The sequence below is a fragment of the Mobula hypostoma genome, chromosome 26, assembly GCF_963921235.1.
Source record: "Mobula hypostoma chromosome 26, sMobHyp1.1, whole genome shotgun sequence".
Taxonomy (NCBI): Eukaryota; Metazoa; Chordata; class Chondrichthyes; order Myliobatiformes; family Myliobatidae; genus Mobula; species Mobula hypostoma.
The window spans coordinates 8901062-8917647 of NC_086122.1; the positions used below are offsets into that span (position 1 = coordinate 8901062).

At 49.5% G+C, this 16586-nt stretch overlaps 1 protein-coding gene across 3 annotated transcripts in view; it reads left to right on the plus strand.

Annotated features, from left to right (window-relative positions):
- Positions 1-2772: 2772 nt before the first annotated feature.
- The window catches only part of sh3d21 (SH3 domain containing 21), a 171319-nt gene continuing 157505 nt past the window's right edge, over positions 2773-16586 (plus strand). For all 3 annotated transcript variants that reach the window (XM_063033584.1, XM_063033585.1, XM_063033586.1), the window contains exons 1-3: positions 2773-2907; positions 14308-14465; positions 15631-15691. In XM_063033584.1, coding sequence (XP_062889654.1) covers positions 2904-2907; positions 14308-14465; positions 15631-15691 — 223 coding nt within the window. In that variant the 5' untranslated portion in view covers positions 2773-2903. The remainder of the gene's footprint in view (positions 2908-14307; positions 14466-15630; positions 15692-16586) is intronic.

Below are 16586 nucleotides of genomic sequence, written 5' to 3' on the forward strand. Positions count from 1 at the left end.
GAAGCCTTTTAGGACCGAGATGAGGAAAAACTTCTTCACACAGAGATTGGTGAATCTGTGGAATTCTCTGCCACAGGAAACAGTTGAGGCCAGTTCATTGGCTATGTTTAAGAGGGAGTTAGATATGGCCCTTGTGGCTACGGGGGTCAGGGGGTATGGAGGGAAGGCTGGGGCGGGGTTCTGAGTTGGAGGATCAGCCATGATCATAATAAATGGCGGTGCAGGCTCAAAGGGCTGAATGGCCTACTCCTGCACCTATTTTCTATGTTTCTATGTAACTCGTGAGAAACTGGACAGAGCATGTGTTTGATTGGCACCACATCACCTCCACCCCCCACTCCAGATACTGAGTACCTCCATCGCCAGCGCATTGTGGCTGCAGATACTAATCCAGCTCTGACAGCACCGTGCAAACCTGTCAGCAAGCTTATGGGAACACCACCACCTCCAGGTTCTCCTTCGTGTTGCGTGCCGTCTTGACTTAATAATATGTCGCCATTCTTTTGTCCACTTTCTCAATGAACTGGGAGCACCTTCATGAGAGGACCTGCAGTGGTTTCTATGAGATGACTTGCCACCGCCTGCTCGAGGATCTTTCATTATTTAGTTCATCCTTTCAGTTCTAAAGTAACCTGCTTCTCCTACATGTCTTCTCCTGAGTCATTGTGGTCATTATCTCTATCCAGACCTTCATTCCCAGTTTCATCATCTTGTGTGATGTGCACTTACTTCTGCCTGGGCCCTCAGTCTGTTCCATTTCCTTTCATACCTGAGTCAATCACCTCGATTTCCGAGTCTCTCTCTCCCTCCACCCTTCCCACGCTCCTTGTCTCTTGATATTTCCCTCAGTTCCAGAAACAATTGCTCCTTCCTCCTCTGAAGGTCAGCCGAGACCCTGTAAGAACTGCTGCTTCAGTAAATGGCCAACCAGTAGCTCATTATTTCCAATGCATCGTCTGCCAGCTGTAAGGCCGGAGGTCCCAATGATCCATCCTGGAGCCCGTGCTCCAGCAGTAAGCGCCTGATCACCCGCCAGGTCTCACTGCTTCAGGAATTAAGCATCTGAGCCTTTACTGAGAAGGCATCCAATATTTAAATACGGTAACAGCAAAATTTCACCGTAGTGTTGAAAGAAATTGAAGAAAATTAAACCAAATGGGACCAGAAATAGTGAATACCTTTTTCAGCTATCACCTCCCAACTTCTCACTTCATTCCTCTTCCCCACCCACCCACCTTCCCCCTCATCAGCCAGCTTCCCCTCCCTCCACCCCTCATTTTGGCTTCTGCCCCCTTTCCTTCTAGTCCTGCTGAAGGAGTCTCGGCTGTTTATTCCTCTCAGCATTTTGCGTGTGTCACTCGATGCAATAGGAAGGCCACTTTGTCCCCAGCCATTTTGCCCAGCCCTTTAGAGACAGCAACAAACTCCCAGTTCACTTTCAAATGCAGCATCGTTGGAAGTGCTGTTACTTGGGCTGATGTTCTGCTGGCAGTAATACCCCAGCGGGGGCATCTGTGAAGCAAGAACAATATCTTCCCAGTGGAGGAACTCAGCAGGTCAGGCACCATCTCTGGACAAGGCCCTTCATCAGGACTGGAAAGAAAGGGGACAAAAACCAAAAGCTAAGGTCGGGGGAGGGGAAGGAGTACAAGCTGGTAGTTGATAGGTGAGTCCCAGTGAGGGGGAAGGAGGGTAGGTGAGGGAAAGGGGGAAGATGATAGGTGCAAGAGGTAAAGTGTGGAGGCAGATGACATTCTTGGTTTGGGGCCGCGCAACAGGTGTGGTTCAGATTTATTTTTCGTATTTATGCACCATTTGTGTTAACAGCCAACACAGCCGAGGATAAGCTGGAGGCAGCCTGTAAGTGATGGCACACATTCCAATGCCAACGTAGCCTGCCCACCATGCTCGGCAGAGAAATACAGAACACTACAGAACAGACTCCGCCGAACGACAAAGCAACAACAGCAAGCACGCCCCGTTCCCCCTTCCCACCGCCCTCCACCCACACACACGTACACGGTCCCCTAACCCCAGGCCAGGCCGCCTTTGGCCTCCAGCCTCCGGCCGACCCTCGGACTCACAGAGACTGGGCCATTGATTTCTTTGACTCCTCCAGCAGACGCACAGAGATTCGCAGACGTGGGTGTCCGGCCACTACCAAGCGTGCAAGGGGGAGATAGCCAGTTCAAAGTGTTGAGGGGGAGGCACGAGGCAGGAGCTGGAAGATGCCAGGCATATCCAGGTGAGGAGGGTTTGGTGGACAGAGAGCACCTCCTTAATTTAGGTTTCCGGTATCTGCAGTTGTTTGTTTAAATTTAACTTACTGTAATGTTCTGACAGATTACATCTGCCTGTCATTCACATGCTCAGGTAGCAGGGGGAGGGTGGAGGTGAGGAGGTGATAGTGGAACCAACAAAGGCTGCTGCTGATGAAATCTGATAAGAAAGAACCAGAAGGGGTGAGGGTGGAGGCCTGCTGGGTGGTTTAGGAAGCTTTCTGTCGATGAATTAGTTGCCTTGCTCATTATAACATTGACCACTGTCCGCTCAGATAACTCTTTGGGATGTCCTGTGGCTGCAAATGTTTCTATTTAAATGCAGGCCCCTTTTCTTCACCATCACCGTCTCTCCCTCAGCCCTCTGGCTGCCTCAGGGCCATGTTCATAAGGGATTGCACGCTTTTCTTTAGCGGAAGGTTATTTCGCCAAACCTGCCTCACCTGTTTGTGTGGTTGCCTGTCCTTCCGGCATACTAAGTGTCGTGTGTTAACTCTTCCTCAGACAACAGCTCTCACAGGAGGCTCTCTTGTACTGAAGTGCACATCTCATTTTTACCACTAATTCTCGCGAGTGGCCTTTTCTCTGAGTGGAACTGCACGAGTGGATCACGGAGCAAAGACCATGGGTAAGTACAACCAGCTCAGCGACGGGGAATCAAGTCAAACAGAGAAACAAGGAGCACGTAGAGGGCAGTATGATCGGCCTGAGAGGGGGTGAGAGGCGGACCACAATGAACTAACTGTCCTGGGAGATGGCGTCTGTCTCCTGGTGAGCAACTGTACGATTTGAAGAAGACTCAGACACACAACGATACCAAGGAAGGTTTAGGTAGATTGCCCCGGCAAAGAATTTAGGCGAGCACACACAAAATGCCGGAGGAACTCAGCAGGAAAGGAATAAAGAGTCGACGTTTCAGGTCGAGACCCTTCATCAAGACCTAATTTAAAAGTATTTAAGCTCTTAGTTGTGGGGGTGGCAGGCAGGAGACTGCAATTAAGGAGGATACTGCTTTCATGTATTTAATTGCCTGTGGCCATATGGCTAGCTCATTTTCATTTGGAACGTAAAATATTTTGAGAGAGTTCTACAAGTTGGAATGGCAACGGTCACTAGACTGGTGCTTACATCAAAGTTCTCAGTTAACAGGCTTGTAAGCTCAGGCACTCTCTCCCATGGAGCTTTATCTCTGGTCTTTAAGGAGTGAGGGAGTTAAACTTGCTCGGAACTGGGTAAATTGCAAACATGAAGAGAAGAATGCAAGATCCAAAGTAATCTGTGCTAAATGAAACTCCTGCTTGCACAGTGTTGTCAACTTCAGAGACCAGCTGTGGATTGCTGCAACTACATCTCCTGTTAGGGCCAGAATGACTGAGTAGTTAGTCAAATGTTAACTGGTCAAGTCATTCCGGCACGGAGACAGAAACACTAGATCTGTTGTTGTTGAGCGGCTCGCCGAGCTGGCTTGTTAGCTTGAAGACGTTTCGTTACCCAGCTAGGCAACATCGTCAGTGCAACTTCGAATGAAGTGTTGGTGTTGTACACTGTTTGTCTTTTACGCGTCCGTTTGTGTCTGTGTGTAGGTCACAGGACACATAAAAAACGTCCTGTGGGTAGGTTGCTTAGATTGGATAAATATATTGCATGGAAAAGGTTAATGCGTTATCTAATTCAGATGTTGAAGATGACTAAAGGATATAATTGGTTAAATTAAGAGTTTTAACTGATGGAATAGTCTCATACCTAAAATCTTAAATCTAGATCTGGGCCTTTCAAACCTGTCATTGAAAAGCCCTGTTTCATTTGACATGTATTAGAAATATGTACAGGTGAGGATGAGTTGAGATAAGGTTTAACTTAAAATTTAAAACTAATGCTGGCTGATTTTTTTTAAAATTCCCTTGCTGTGGAGTTATGGGAGCAGCACTATTAATTGCCCATTCCCGGTAACCCTTGAAGTGAGAAGATTCTGAGCCTTTTCAGAGGACAGAGATGTTTTTGTTAACAATAAACAAGCTGAACTAGAGGCAGCAGATTTCCTTCCTTCCCTCTGAACTCAGGGGATAGTTTCCATCCCTTCAGTTACAATCACCAACACTGTATTATGGATTAATTTTATGAGCTGAATTTAATAGATGCTGTGCTGGGATTTGATAACATACCTAATAATTATTAGCCTAGATCTCAATTACTTGTTTAACATCAGCCCTACATCTTTGTACCCATGAGACAAAGGGTTTGAGGGTCATCAAACACAATTGAGGCACTAATTCTCTGTATGATAGAATTGGCTTGCATAGGAGTCTGGAGAATGCTGTGTGGAGTGTAAACCAATTAAACAGGATGCTGAGGTTAGCAGATGTCATGAAAAAGAGCAGGTAGCTACTAAGATTGGGGAGGTGTGACAGTGACGGGGGTGATAGTGATCACTGATATCTCCTGCAACTTGCTCATTCATTTTTGTGGAAATCCTGAAATTAACAGAGGTAATTATCGAGGGTTTTGTTTGATTGTGCAAATCAGTAAGAGTTCCTGTATTGGGAATGAGCAATGGAGTTTGAGGAGTCCACTGAGGGATCCACCCTTCCAACCCCAACATTCCACTGAGGGATCCACCCCTCCAACCCCAATATTCCACTGAGGGATCCACCCTTCCAACCCCAACATTCCACTGAGGGATCCACCCCTCCAACCCCAATAATCCACTGAGGGATCCACCCCTCCAACCCCAATATTCCACTGAGGGATCCACCCCTCCAACCCCAATATTCCACTGAGGGATCCACCCCTCCAACCCCAACATTCCACTGAGGGATCCACCCCTCCAATCCAACATTCCACTGAGGGATCCACCCTTCCAACCCCAACATTCCACTGAGGGATCCACCCCTCCAACCCCAATATTACACTGAGGGATCCACCCCTCCAACCGCAATATTCCACTGAGGGATCCACCCCTCCAACCCCAATATTCCACTGAGGGATCCACTGCTCTAATCCCAACATTCCACTGAGGGATCCACCCTTCCAACCCCAACATTCCACTGAGGGATCCACCCTTCCAACCCCAACATTCCACTGAGGGATCCACCCCTCCAACCCCAATATTCCACTGAGGGATCCACCCCTCCAACCCCAATATTCCACTGAGGGATCCACCCCTCCAACCCCAACATTCCACTGAGGGATCCACCCCTCCAACCCCAACATTCCACTGAGGGATCCACCCCTCCAATCCAACATTCCACTGAGGGATCCACCCCTCCAACCCCAATATTACACTGAGGGATCCACCCCTCCAACCCCAATATTCCACTGAGGGATCCACCCCTCCAACCCCAATATTCCACTGAGGGATCCACTGCTCTAATCCCAACATTCCACTGAGGGATCCACCCTTCCAACCCCAACATTCCACTGAGGGATCCACCCTTCCAACCCCAACATTCCACTGAGGGATCCACCCTTCCAACCCCAACATTCCACTGAGGGATCCACCCCTCCAACCCCAATATTCCACTGAGGGATCCACTGCTCCAACCCCAACATTCCACTGAGGGATCCACCCTTCCAACCCCAACATTCCACTGAGGGATCCACCCTTCCAACCCCAATATTCCACTGAGGGATCCACTGCTCCAATCCCAACATTCCACTGAGGGATCCACCCCTCCAACCCCTATTCCACTGAGGGGTCCACCCCTCCAATCCAACATTCCACTGAGGGTTCATCCCCTACAATCCCAACATTCTGCCGAGGGATCCATCCCTCCAACCCCAACATTCCACTGAGGGATCGACCCTCCATTCCCAACATTCCACTGAGGGATCCACCCCTCGAACCCCAACATTCCACTGAAGGATCCACCCCTCCAATCCAACATTCCACTGAGGGATCCAACCCTCCAACCCCAACATTCCACTGAGGGATCCACCCCTCCAATCCAACATTCCACTGAGGGTTCATCCCCTCCAATCCCAACATTCTGCCGAGGAATCCATCCCTCCAACCCCAACATTCCACTGAGGGATCCACCCCTCCAATCCCAAAATTCCACTGAGGGATCCACCCTTCCAATCCAACATTCCACTGAGGGATCCACCTCTCCAACCCCAATATTCCACTGAGGGATCCACCCCTCCAACCCCAATATTCCACTGAGGGATCCACTGCTCCAATCCCAACATTCCACTGAGGGATCCACCCCTCCAACCCCATATTCCACCGATGGATCCACTCCTCCAACCCCAATATTCCACTGAGGGATCCACCCCTCCAACCCCAACATTCCACTGAGGGATCATCCCCTCCAACCCCAACATGCCACCGAGGGATCCACCCGTCCAATCCCAACATTCCACTGAGGGATCCACCCCTCCAACCCCAACATGCCACTGAGGGATCCACACCTCCAATCCCAAAATTCCACTGAGGGATCCAACCCTCCAACCCCAACATTCCACTGAGGGATCCACCCCTCCAATCCAACATTCCACTGAGGGTTCATCCCCTCCAATCCCAACATTCTGCAGAGGGATCCATCCCTCCAACCTCAACATTCCACTGAGGGATCGACCCTCCATTCCCAACATAACACTGAGGGATCCACCCCTCAAACCCCAACATTCCACTGAGGGATTCACCCTTCCAATCCAACATTCCACTGAGGGATCATCCCCTCCAATCCCAACATTCCACTGAGGGATCATCCCCTCCAATCCCAACATTCCACTGAGGGATCCACCCCTCCAATCCCAACATTCCACTGAGGGATCATCCCCTCCAATTTCAACATTCCACTGAGGGATCCACCCCTCCAATCCCAAAATTCCACTGAGGGATCCACCCTTCCAATCCCAACATTCCACTGAGGGATCCACCGCTCCAATCCCAACATTCCACTGAGGGATTCACCCTTCCAACCCCAACATTCCACCGATGGATCCACCCATCCAATCCCAACATTCCACTGAGGGATCCACCCCTCGAACCCCAACATTCCACTGAAGGATCCACCCCTCCAATCCAACATTCCACTGAGGGATCATCCCCTCCAATCCCAACATGCCACCGAGGGATCCACCCGTCCAATCCCAACATTCCACTGAGGGATCCACCCCTCCAACCCCAACATGCCACTGAGGGATCCACACCTCCAATCCCAAAATTCCACTGAGGGATCCAACCCTCCAACCCTAACATTCCACTGAGGGATCCACCCCTCCAATCCAACATTACACTGAGGGTTCATCCCCTCCAATCCCAACATTCTGCAGAGGGATCCATCCCTCCAACCTCAACATTCCACTGAGGGATCGACCCTCCATTCCCAACATAACACTGAGGGATCCACCCCTCAAACCCCAACATTCCACGGAAGGATCCACCCCTCCAATCCAACATTCCACTGAGGGATCATCCCCTCCAATCCCAACATTCCACTGAGGGATCATCCCCTCCAATCTCAACATTCCACTGAGGGATCCACCCCTCCAATCCCAAAATTCCACTGAGGGATCCACCCTTCCAATCCCAACATTCCACTGAGGGATCCACCGCTCCAATCCCAACATTCCACTGAGGGATTCACCCTTCCAACCCCAACATTCCACCGATGGATCCACCCATCCAATCCCAACATTCCACTGAGGGATCCACCCCCCAATCCCAACATTCTACTGAGGGATCCACACCTCCAATCCCTAAATTCCACTGAGGGATCCACTCCTCCAATCCAACATTCCACTGAGGGTTCATCCCCTACAATCCCAACATTCTGCCGAAGGATCCATCCCTCCAACCCCAACATTCCACTGAGGGATCGACCCTCCATTCCCAACATTCCACAGAGGGATCCACCCCTCAAACCCCAACATTCCACGGAAGGATCCACCCCTCCAATCCAACATTCCACTGAGGGATCATCCCCTCCAATCCCAACATTCCACTGAGGGATCCACCCTTTTAATCCCAACATTCCACTGAGGGATCATCCCCTCCAATCTCAACATTCCACTGAGGGATCCACCCCTCCAATCCCAAAATTCCACTGAGGGATCCACCCTTCCAATCCCAACATTCCACTGAGGGATCCACCCTCCAACCCCAACATTCCACTGAGAGATCCACCCTTCCAACCCCAACATTCCACTGAGAGATCCACCCCTCCAATCTCAACATTCCACTGAGGGATCCATCCCTCCAACCCCAACATTCCACTGAGGGATCCACCCCTCAAACCCCAACATTCCACCGAAGGATCCACCCCTCCAATCTCAACATTCCACTGAGGGATCCACCTTCCATCCCCAACATTCCGCCGAGGGATCCATCCCTCCAACCCCAACATTCCACTGAGGGATCCACCCCTCCAACCCTAGCATTTCACCAAGAGATCCACCCCTCCAATCCCAACATTCCACTGAGGGATCCACCCTCCACCCCCAAAATTCCACTGAGGGATCCACCCTTCCAACCCCAACATTCCACTGAGGGATCCACCTCTCTAATCCAACATTCCGCTGAGGGATCATCCCCTCCAATCCCAACATTCTGCCAAGGGATCCATCCCTCCAACCCCAACATTCCACTGAGAGATCATCCCCTCCAATCCCAACATTCCACCGAGGGATCCATCCCTCCAACCCCAACATTCCACTGAGGGATCATCCCCTCCAATCCCATCATTCCACTGAGGGATCCACACCTCCAACCCCAACATTCCACTGAGGGATCCACACCTCCAACCCCAACATTCCAGTGAGGGATCCACCCCTCCAATCCAACATTTCAGTGAGGGATCCACCCCTCCAATCCAACATTCCACTGAGGGATCATCCCCTCCATTCCCAACATTCCACTGAGGGATCATCCCCTCCAATCCCAACATTCCACTGAGGGATCCACACCTCCAATCACAACATTCCACCGAGGGATCCACCTTCCATCTCCAACATTCCACTGAGGGATCCACCCCTCCAACCCCAACATTCCACTGAGAGATCCACCCTCCACCCCCAACATTCCACTGAGGGATCTACCCTTCCAACCCCAACATTCCACTGAGGGATCCACCCCTCCAACCCCACATTCCACCGAGGGATCCACCCCTCCAATCCCAACATTCCACCGAGGGATCCACCCTACCCCCAATATTCCACTGAGGGATCCACCCCTCCAATCCCAACATTCCACTGAGGGATCCACTCTCCATCCCCAACATTCCACTGAGGGATCCACCCCTCCAATCCAACATTCCGCTGAGGGATCATCCCCTCCAATCCCAACATTCCGCCGAGGGATCCATCCCTCCAACCCCAACATTCCACTGATGGAACATCCCCTCCAACCCCAACATTCCACTGAGGGATCCACACCTCCAACCCCAACATTCCAGTGAGGGATCCGCACCCCAATCCAACATTCCACTGAGGGATCATCCCCTCCATTCCCAACATTCCGCCGAGTGATCCATCCCCCCAACCCCAACATACCACTGAGAGATCCACCCTCCATCCCCAACATTCCTCTGAGGGATCCACCCTTCCAACCCCAACATTCCACTGAGGGATCCACCCCTCCAACCCCAACATTCTACTGAGGGATCCACCCCTCCAATCCCAACATTCCACTGAGGGATCCACCCTTTACCCCCAACATTCCACTGAGAGATCCACCCCTCCAATCCCAACATTCCACTGAGGGATCCACCCTTTACCCCCAACATTCCACTGAGAGATCCACCCCTCCAATCCCAACATTCCACTAAGGGATCCACTCTCCATCCCCAACATTCCACTGAGGGATCCACCTGTCTGGTGTCCCTTGATTTTAATGAGGATTGTCATCCTCAGCTTTTGATTATAATTGCAGTTTAATGTTTTTATCAGCATGTCAGTGTTTTCATATGCTTTATTTAGCTACTGTTAATTAAATGCAACTTTGAAATGTTGCACAGCACCTCCAACAATGTTTGGCATATCAAAGATCTTTAAATACAAAAGCAGGCTAGTGGCTCGGAAGGGAGACACGCGAGGTGTCAGATGCCGGAATCAGGAAGTACACACAAAATACCGGAAGAATTCAGCCACTCAGGCGGCACCTTTGGATGGAAACGGACAGTCAACCTTTCAGGATGAGACCCTTCATCTAAATAAAAATGAGGGGTCTAATCTAAAACCATGGACATCTAAAGGTTCATGTATTGAAGAGTCTCGAATCAAACTGGCTCTGTCCATCTCTCTCCTTAGATGCTGGCTGACCCATCGAGCTCCTGCTGTGTTTTGTTTGTTGCTCCAGAGGCAAGGATCTGGTGGTGAGAAACTCACCTCCGAACTCCCCAAAGCCTGTCCGCCATCTACAAGATTCAAGTCGCGAGGGTGATGGAATATTCCCCACTTGCCTGGATGAGATTAGCCTCAACAGTACTCAGAAAACTCAGCACCATCCAGGACATTGTGGCCTGCTTGCTGGGCACCCCATTCACTCACTCCACCAGCAACATACAGTAGCAGCAGTTTATTCCAACTGCAGGATACCCTGCCACAACTCCTTGTCAGCATTTTCCAAAACTACCACCTCTACCAGCTAGAAGGTAAAAGGCAGGTAAAGCACGGGGAACACCATCTCTCGGAAGTTGCCCTCCATGCCACATACATATAGAACATAGAATAGTACAGCACAGTACAGGCCCTTCGACCCACAATGTTGTGCTGACCCTTAAACCCTGCCTCCCATATAAGCCCCCACCTTAAATTCCTCCATATACCTGTCTAGTAGTCTCCTAAATTTTACTAGTGTATTTGCCTCCACCACTGACTCAGGCAGTGCATTCCACGCACCAACCACTCTCTGAGTGAAAAACCTTCCTCTAATATCCCCCTTGAACTTCCCACCCCTTACCTTAAAGCCATGTCCTCTTGTATTGAGCAGTGGTGCCCTGGAGAAGAGGCGCTGGCTGTCCACTCTATCTATTCCTCTTAATATCTTGTACACCTCTATCATGTCTCCTCTCATCCTCCTTCTCTCCAAAGAGTAAAGCCCTAGCTCCCTTAATCTCTGATCATAATGCATACTCTCTAAACCAGGCAGCATCCTGGTAAATCTCCTCTGTACCCTTTCCAATGCTTCCACATCCTTCCTATAGTGAGGTGACCAGAACTGGACACAGTACTCCAAGGGTGGCCTAACCAGAGTTTTGTAGAGTTACCATCCTTGTGTTGAAAACACAGCTTTGTTCCTTCACCATGCTGGGCTGCAGCTCCAGAACTGCCCCCCCCCGCGCACCCCACCCACACAAAAAGCACTGTGCAGGGACACGAGGACTGCTGCGGTTTAAGAAGACCGAGGACAATGAGGGATGGGCAATTAGCTGCTGGCTCAACCTGTGAGGCCCACGTCCCTTGAATGAAGATATTAAAAGGAATGTGTAATTAAAAACCTCACTGTTTCAGTGAGCAGACAGAGAACCTTTCCCCCAACCCTTCCCACTGTCTTTACCTCTGCGCATGGGCTGTCAGAACAATCTGGGATGGGGGCTTTGGCTGCACCTCTCCTGAGGGCCTATTCACCATGAGGCCTCACTCCTGTCTCCTGGGTGCAGAGGGTCAGTGAGGCTGGACCAAGCGGAGTGGACAGGTAGCAAGTTAAAGTCAAAGCTGAGTTTACTGTCATATGCAGGCTATGAAAGCACAGCATCAGGTAGGCAGCATTCACAAGAAATTAGCATAAATTATCCATAATTTTTACAAGAATGAACACAAATAGAATAAAACTGGTCCAATTTACTACAATGTGGTCAAAGAGGTCGTAGTGATGTTATACTGAATGATGAGAATTGTGCAGATCTGTTCAAGAACTGGATGGCTGAGGAGAAGTAACTGTTCTTGAATCTGGTGGTGTGAGACTTCAGCCTTCGATATCTCCTGCCCAACGGCAGCCGGCTCAGATGATGGATTTTGCCTTCTCGAGGCAGCGCCTCTTATAGACATTTCCAAAGGTGGGGAAGGCTGTGCCCATGATGTACTGGGCTGAGTCCATGATTCTCTACAGATTCGTACTGTGACGGGATCCTGAATTACCCCTATGAACTGTGCTCATTTACCCCTATTAACTGTGCTTTTGGAAAAAGAGAGAGAGAGACAAAGACTGCTCACAGGTTGTTTATACTTTCTTCAAGGACATTCGCCTGCTGGCATTTCTTGCACAGAAAGAGGAAGGAGGAGTTATTTGAATGACAGCTGGTATCCAGTACAGTGAGATAAGTAGGAGGTCAGATGATATAGACCTCAGACACATGTTTTGGACACTGAATGAGCTTTGTTGTGCCTGCAGAAAAAGTGGGTTTTTGGAGGATCGATCAGTGACTCTTGCAGTGAAAAGGAAAGGGGTTGACTGGTGGGGAGTTGTCCATGTGTCCACCCTCGCGTGGGTGATAGCTCCACCACAGAAAACTGGTCCCCTTTGTTGAAGTCACAGTCGGTGACTTTTAAAGGATTTTGAAGGACAACGAGAAGATCGATGGCGTCAGCTCACCTGAAGACTCAAATCTCTCCCTCTTTCTCTCTCCCTCTCTCTCTCTCCATCACTACTCAACTCAATACCACAAACTGAACTTTACTCATCATCATAAGACTGTATCTTTTTACCCCTAGACTTAAAGAAGCTTGGATTTTCATACATATATTTCCACACTTACTGATATACTTACTTATGTATATATAATCATTGCTAACCTGTTTGATTTATCTACATTTATATTACTGTATTGCGTAGTTACTAATAAATATTATTATTTAATAGCAATACTGGACTCCAAAGTGTTTTCCATCTCTGCTGGTTCTTTATTCCCGTCACGGGGTACGTGACAGCACATTCCTGCTCATTTGAATTCCAGCACCAGGCCAGTGTGCATCCAGTTGGTGTACGTTCCACAGTGCACCTGCAGAACTGCGAACCTGCTGGGATTGTCTATTGTGCCCGGTGCTCCTAACGCGGCCTCCTCTACACTGGTGAGACCCGTCGTAAACTGGGGAACTGCTTCGTCGAGCACCTCCGCTCCATCCACCACAAACCGGACTTCCTGGTGGCCAAACATTTTAATTCTGATTCCCATTCCTGTTCCGACATGTTGGTCTATGGCCTCCTCTTGTGCCAAGATGAGACCAACCACAGGGTGGAGGAGCAACAACTTTTATTCCGTCTGTCTGGGTAACATGATGGTATGAATATTGATTTCTCCTTCTGGCAAATAAAGATCCCCCCCACCTCCTCTATGATCTTTTATCTCTTCTAACCTGCCTATTGTTCCCCCCTGGGTCCCCTCCACCTTCCCTTTCTCCTATGGTCCACTTTCATCTCCTATCAGATTCCTTCTTCTCCAGCCCTTGACCTTTCCCACCCACCTGGCTTCACCTGTCACCTTCCAGCTAACCTCCTTGCCCACACCCCCACCTTTTTATTGTGGCATCTTCCCCCTTCCTTCTCAGTCCTGTAGATTGGTCTCGGCCCAAATTGTTGACTGTGTATTCATTTCCGTAGATGCTGCCTGACCTGCTGAGTTCCTCCAGAACTTTGTGTGTGTGTTGCTCTGGATTTGTTGAAGTGTTTGTTGGTAATCTGAACCTCCTTAACCTTCTAAGAAGGTAAAAGCATTGGGTTCAGCACGTGACGCTGATATATTAATGCCCAGGAGTTTAAAGCTGCTGACTCTCTCCACTGCTGCTCTCCCAGTTTGACCAGTCCATGTCCATCCTCCCTCCCCCTTGCGAAGTCGACAATCACCTCTGTAGTTCTGCTAGGATTGAATGAGACGTTATATCAGTGGCATCGATCAACCGTTCCAACCGGTGTTCCTTGTAAATGCTCATGCTATTCCTGCCTGGGTGCCCAGTGGACATCAGGCCGTGGAATCTTTTCACTGTGCAAGGTGCCAACCATTGTCTCCCATCCATCCCCATGCACTCCTACAACTCCTTTCTCCTCTTGACCCCCTCTCCTAACATACATTTTGCTTTCATGCCCTCATAGAATTTGTCGTCGTGAGTTGCTATGATGCCAAGGCGGAGGGGGAGCTTTCTCTCCAGATTGGGGATATCATCAGGATTTCGAAGTGCACTGACGAGGAAGGATGGTGGGAAGGAGAATTAAACGGGAAATGGGGCCGTTTCCCAAGGATATTTGTTGAGGTGAGTGGGAAAGGGCTGGGAAAGTCACGTGTGTTTTGTTCACGGTTAACAAACACAAGCTGCTGTTCAGAATGGAGGGTTTAGCTTTGAACAGTCCAATGAATTGCTACAGCGTGAATCATAATAAAATGTATGTTATTGATCAGTGCACCTACTGACAACTCCTTGTTCTGCATCTGAATGGAAAACACAGATCAACGATCCAGAAAGTGTCTTGAGGTTTCTGAGTGAAAGAAACATTAAAGTACTCTTTTCCTTCCGCAACTGTCTTACGATTCCATTCTCTGCCATATTTACAGGTCTGCATTTTTCCCAGTTTGCTTTAACCAGCAGATGAACATGAGACAACGCACAAACCCTGCAGGGAATCATGTAGAGAATGGGCAGGCCCCTCATCCCAAGGAGTCCATACTCACATCAAACACCCCTTTACACTAACCCTTCACCAATCCTTTTTAATTCTCCCTCATGCCCACCACCCCATCCCCACATCCACAACTCCCTCCCCCCACCCGTTCTATCATTCATTTCCCCCCCAGTCAAATCTACAACAGCCAAATAAAATGCTTTCTGGCACATCTTTGGGATGTGGGAGGAGAATCGGACTGGAACATCCAGGGAAAATTTCACGGCCGAAGGGAAGGCAGAAAAACTCCAAATAGACAGCACCCAGGGACATGGCCGAACCCAGCTCCCTAGAGCTGCAAGGCAGTGACTTCACCCTGTGTTGTCCTGTGTAGATCTTAAGCTGATTTGCTCGCAGTTGTGGCCACCATGAAAACCTTCACTTACCACTTCCACAAGAGGTTCTGCAGATGCTGGAAATCCAGAGCAACACACACAAAATGCTGGAGGAACTCAGCTGACCAGGCAGCGTGTACAGAAGGGGATAAACTGTCAATGTTTCAGGCCAAGACCCTTCATCAGTAGTCCTGGTGAAGGTTCTTGGCCTGAAACGTCAACTGTCCATTCCCTTGCATAGGTGTTGCCTGACCTGAAGAATTCTTCCGGCATTTTGTGTGCGTTCCTTAACATTTACCCCTGTTGCTTGCGAGGGGCCTGCCAGTCAGTTAGTGCAGATGGAGGACTCTGTAGAAACTTCTGCCCTTACACAGGGTATCTGATGTGGATGTAGTTTATTATAACTCATGTTTATGTTTTTCAGGAAGTGCCGTCTCAGCCAGTTACCGACGGGAAACCCCTACAACCTCGTTTTCTTCGTAGGAGTAAGTGAAGTCTCTGTTGTGTGTTCAGTGGGCTTTGGCGTTCACTAAAACATTGCAGTAGGAGAGAGAGGGAGCACTCTGTTCCCTCTGCTCCTTTCCGCTTGATCCCATTCAGCTGTGTCACCCTTCACCCTTCACACCGACCTCACCCAGTCAAAACCTGACCTTGAGTCCAGCATCTGCACTACATTTCCCAGAAGCCATCACTGTAGCATCATAGAAACATAGAAACATAGAAAATAGGTGCAGGAGTAGGCCATTCGGCCCTTCAAGCCTGCACCGCCATTTATTATGATCATGGCTGATCATCCAACTCAGAACCCTGCACCAGCCTTCCCTCCATACCCCCGATCCCCGTAGCCACAAGGGCCATATCTAACTCCCTCTTAAATATAGCCAATGAACCGGTCTCAACTGTTTCCTGTGGCAGAGAATTCCACAGATTCACCACTCTCTGTGTGAAGAAGTTTTTCCTAATCTCGGTCCTAAAAGGCTTCCCCTTTATCCTCAAACTGTGACCCCTCGTTCTGGACTTCCCCAACATCGGGAACAATCTTCCTGCATCTAGCCTGTCCAATCCCTTTAGGATTTTATACGTTTCAATCAGATCCCCCCTCAATCTTCTAAATTCCAACGAGTACAAGCCTAGTTCATCCAGTCTTTCTTCATATGAAAGTCCTGCCATCCCAGGGATCAATCTGGTGAACCTTCTTTGTACTCCCTCTATGGCAAAGATGTCTTTCCTCAGATTAGGGGACCAAAACTGCACACAATACTCCAGGTGTGGTCTCACCAAGGCCTTGTACAACTGCAGTAGTACCTCCCTGCTCCTGTACTCAAATCCTCTTGTTATAAATGCCAGCATACCATTCGCCTTTTTCACCGCCTGCTGTAC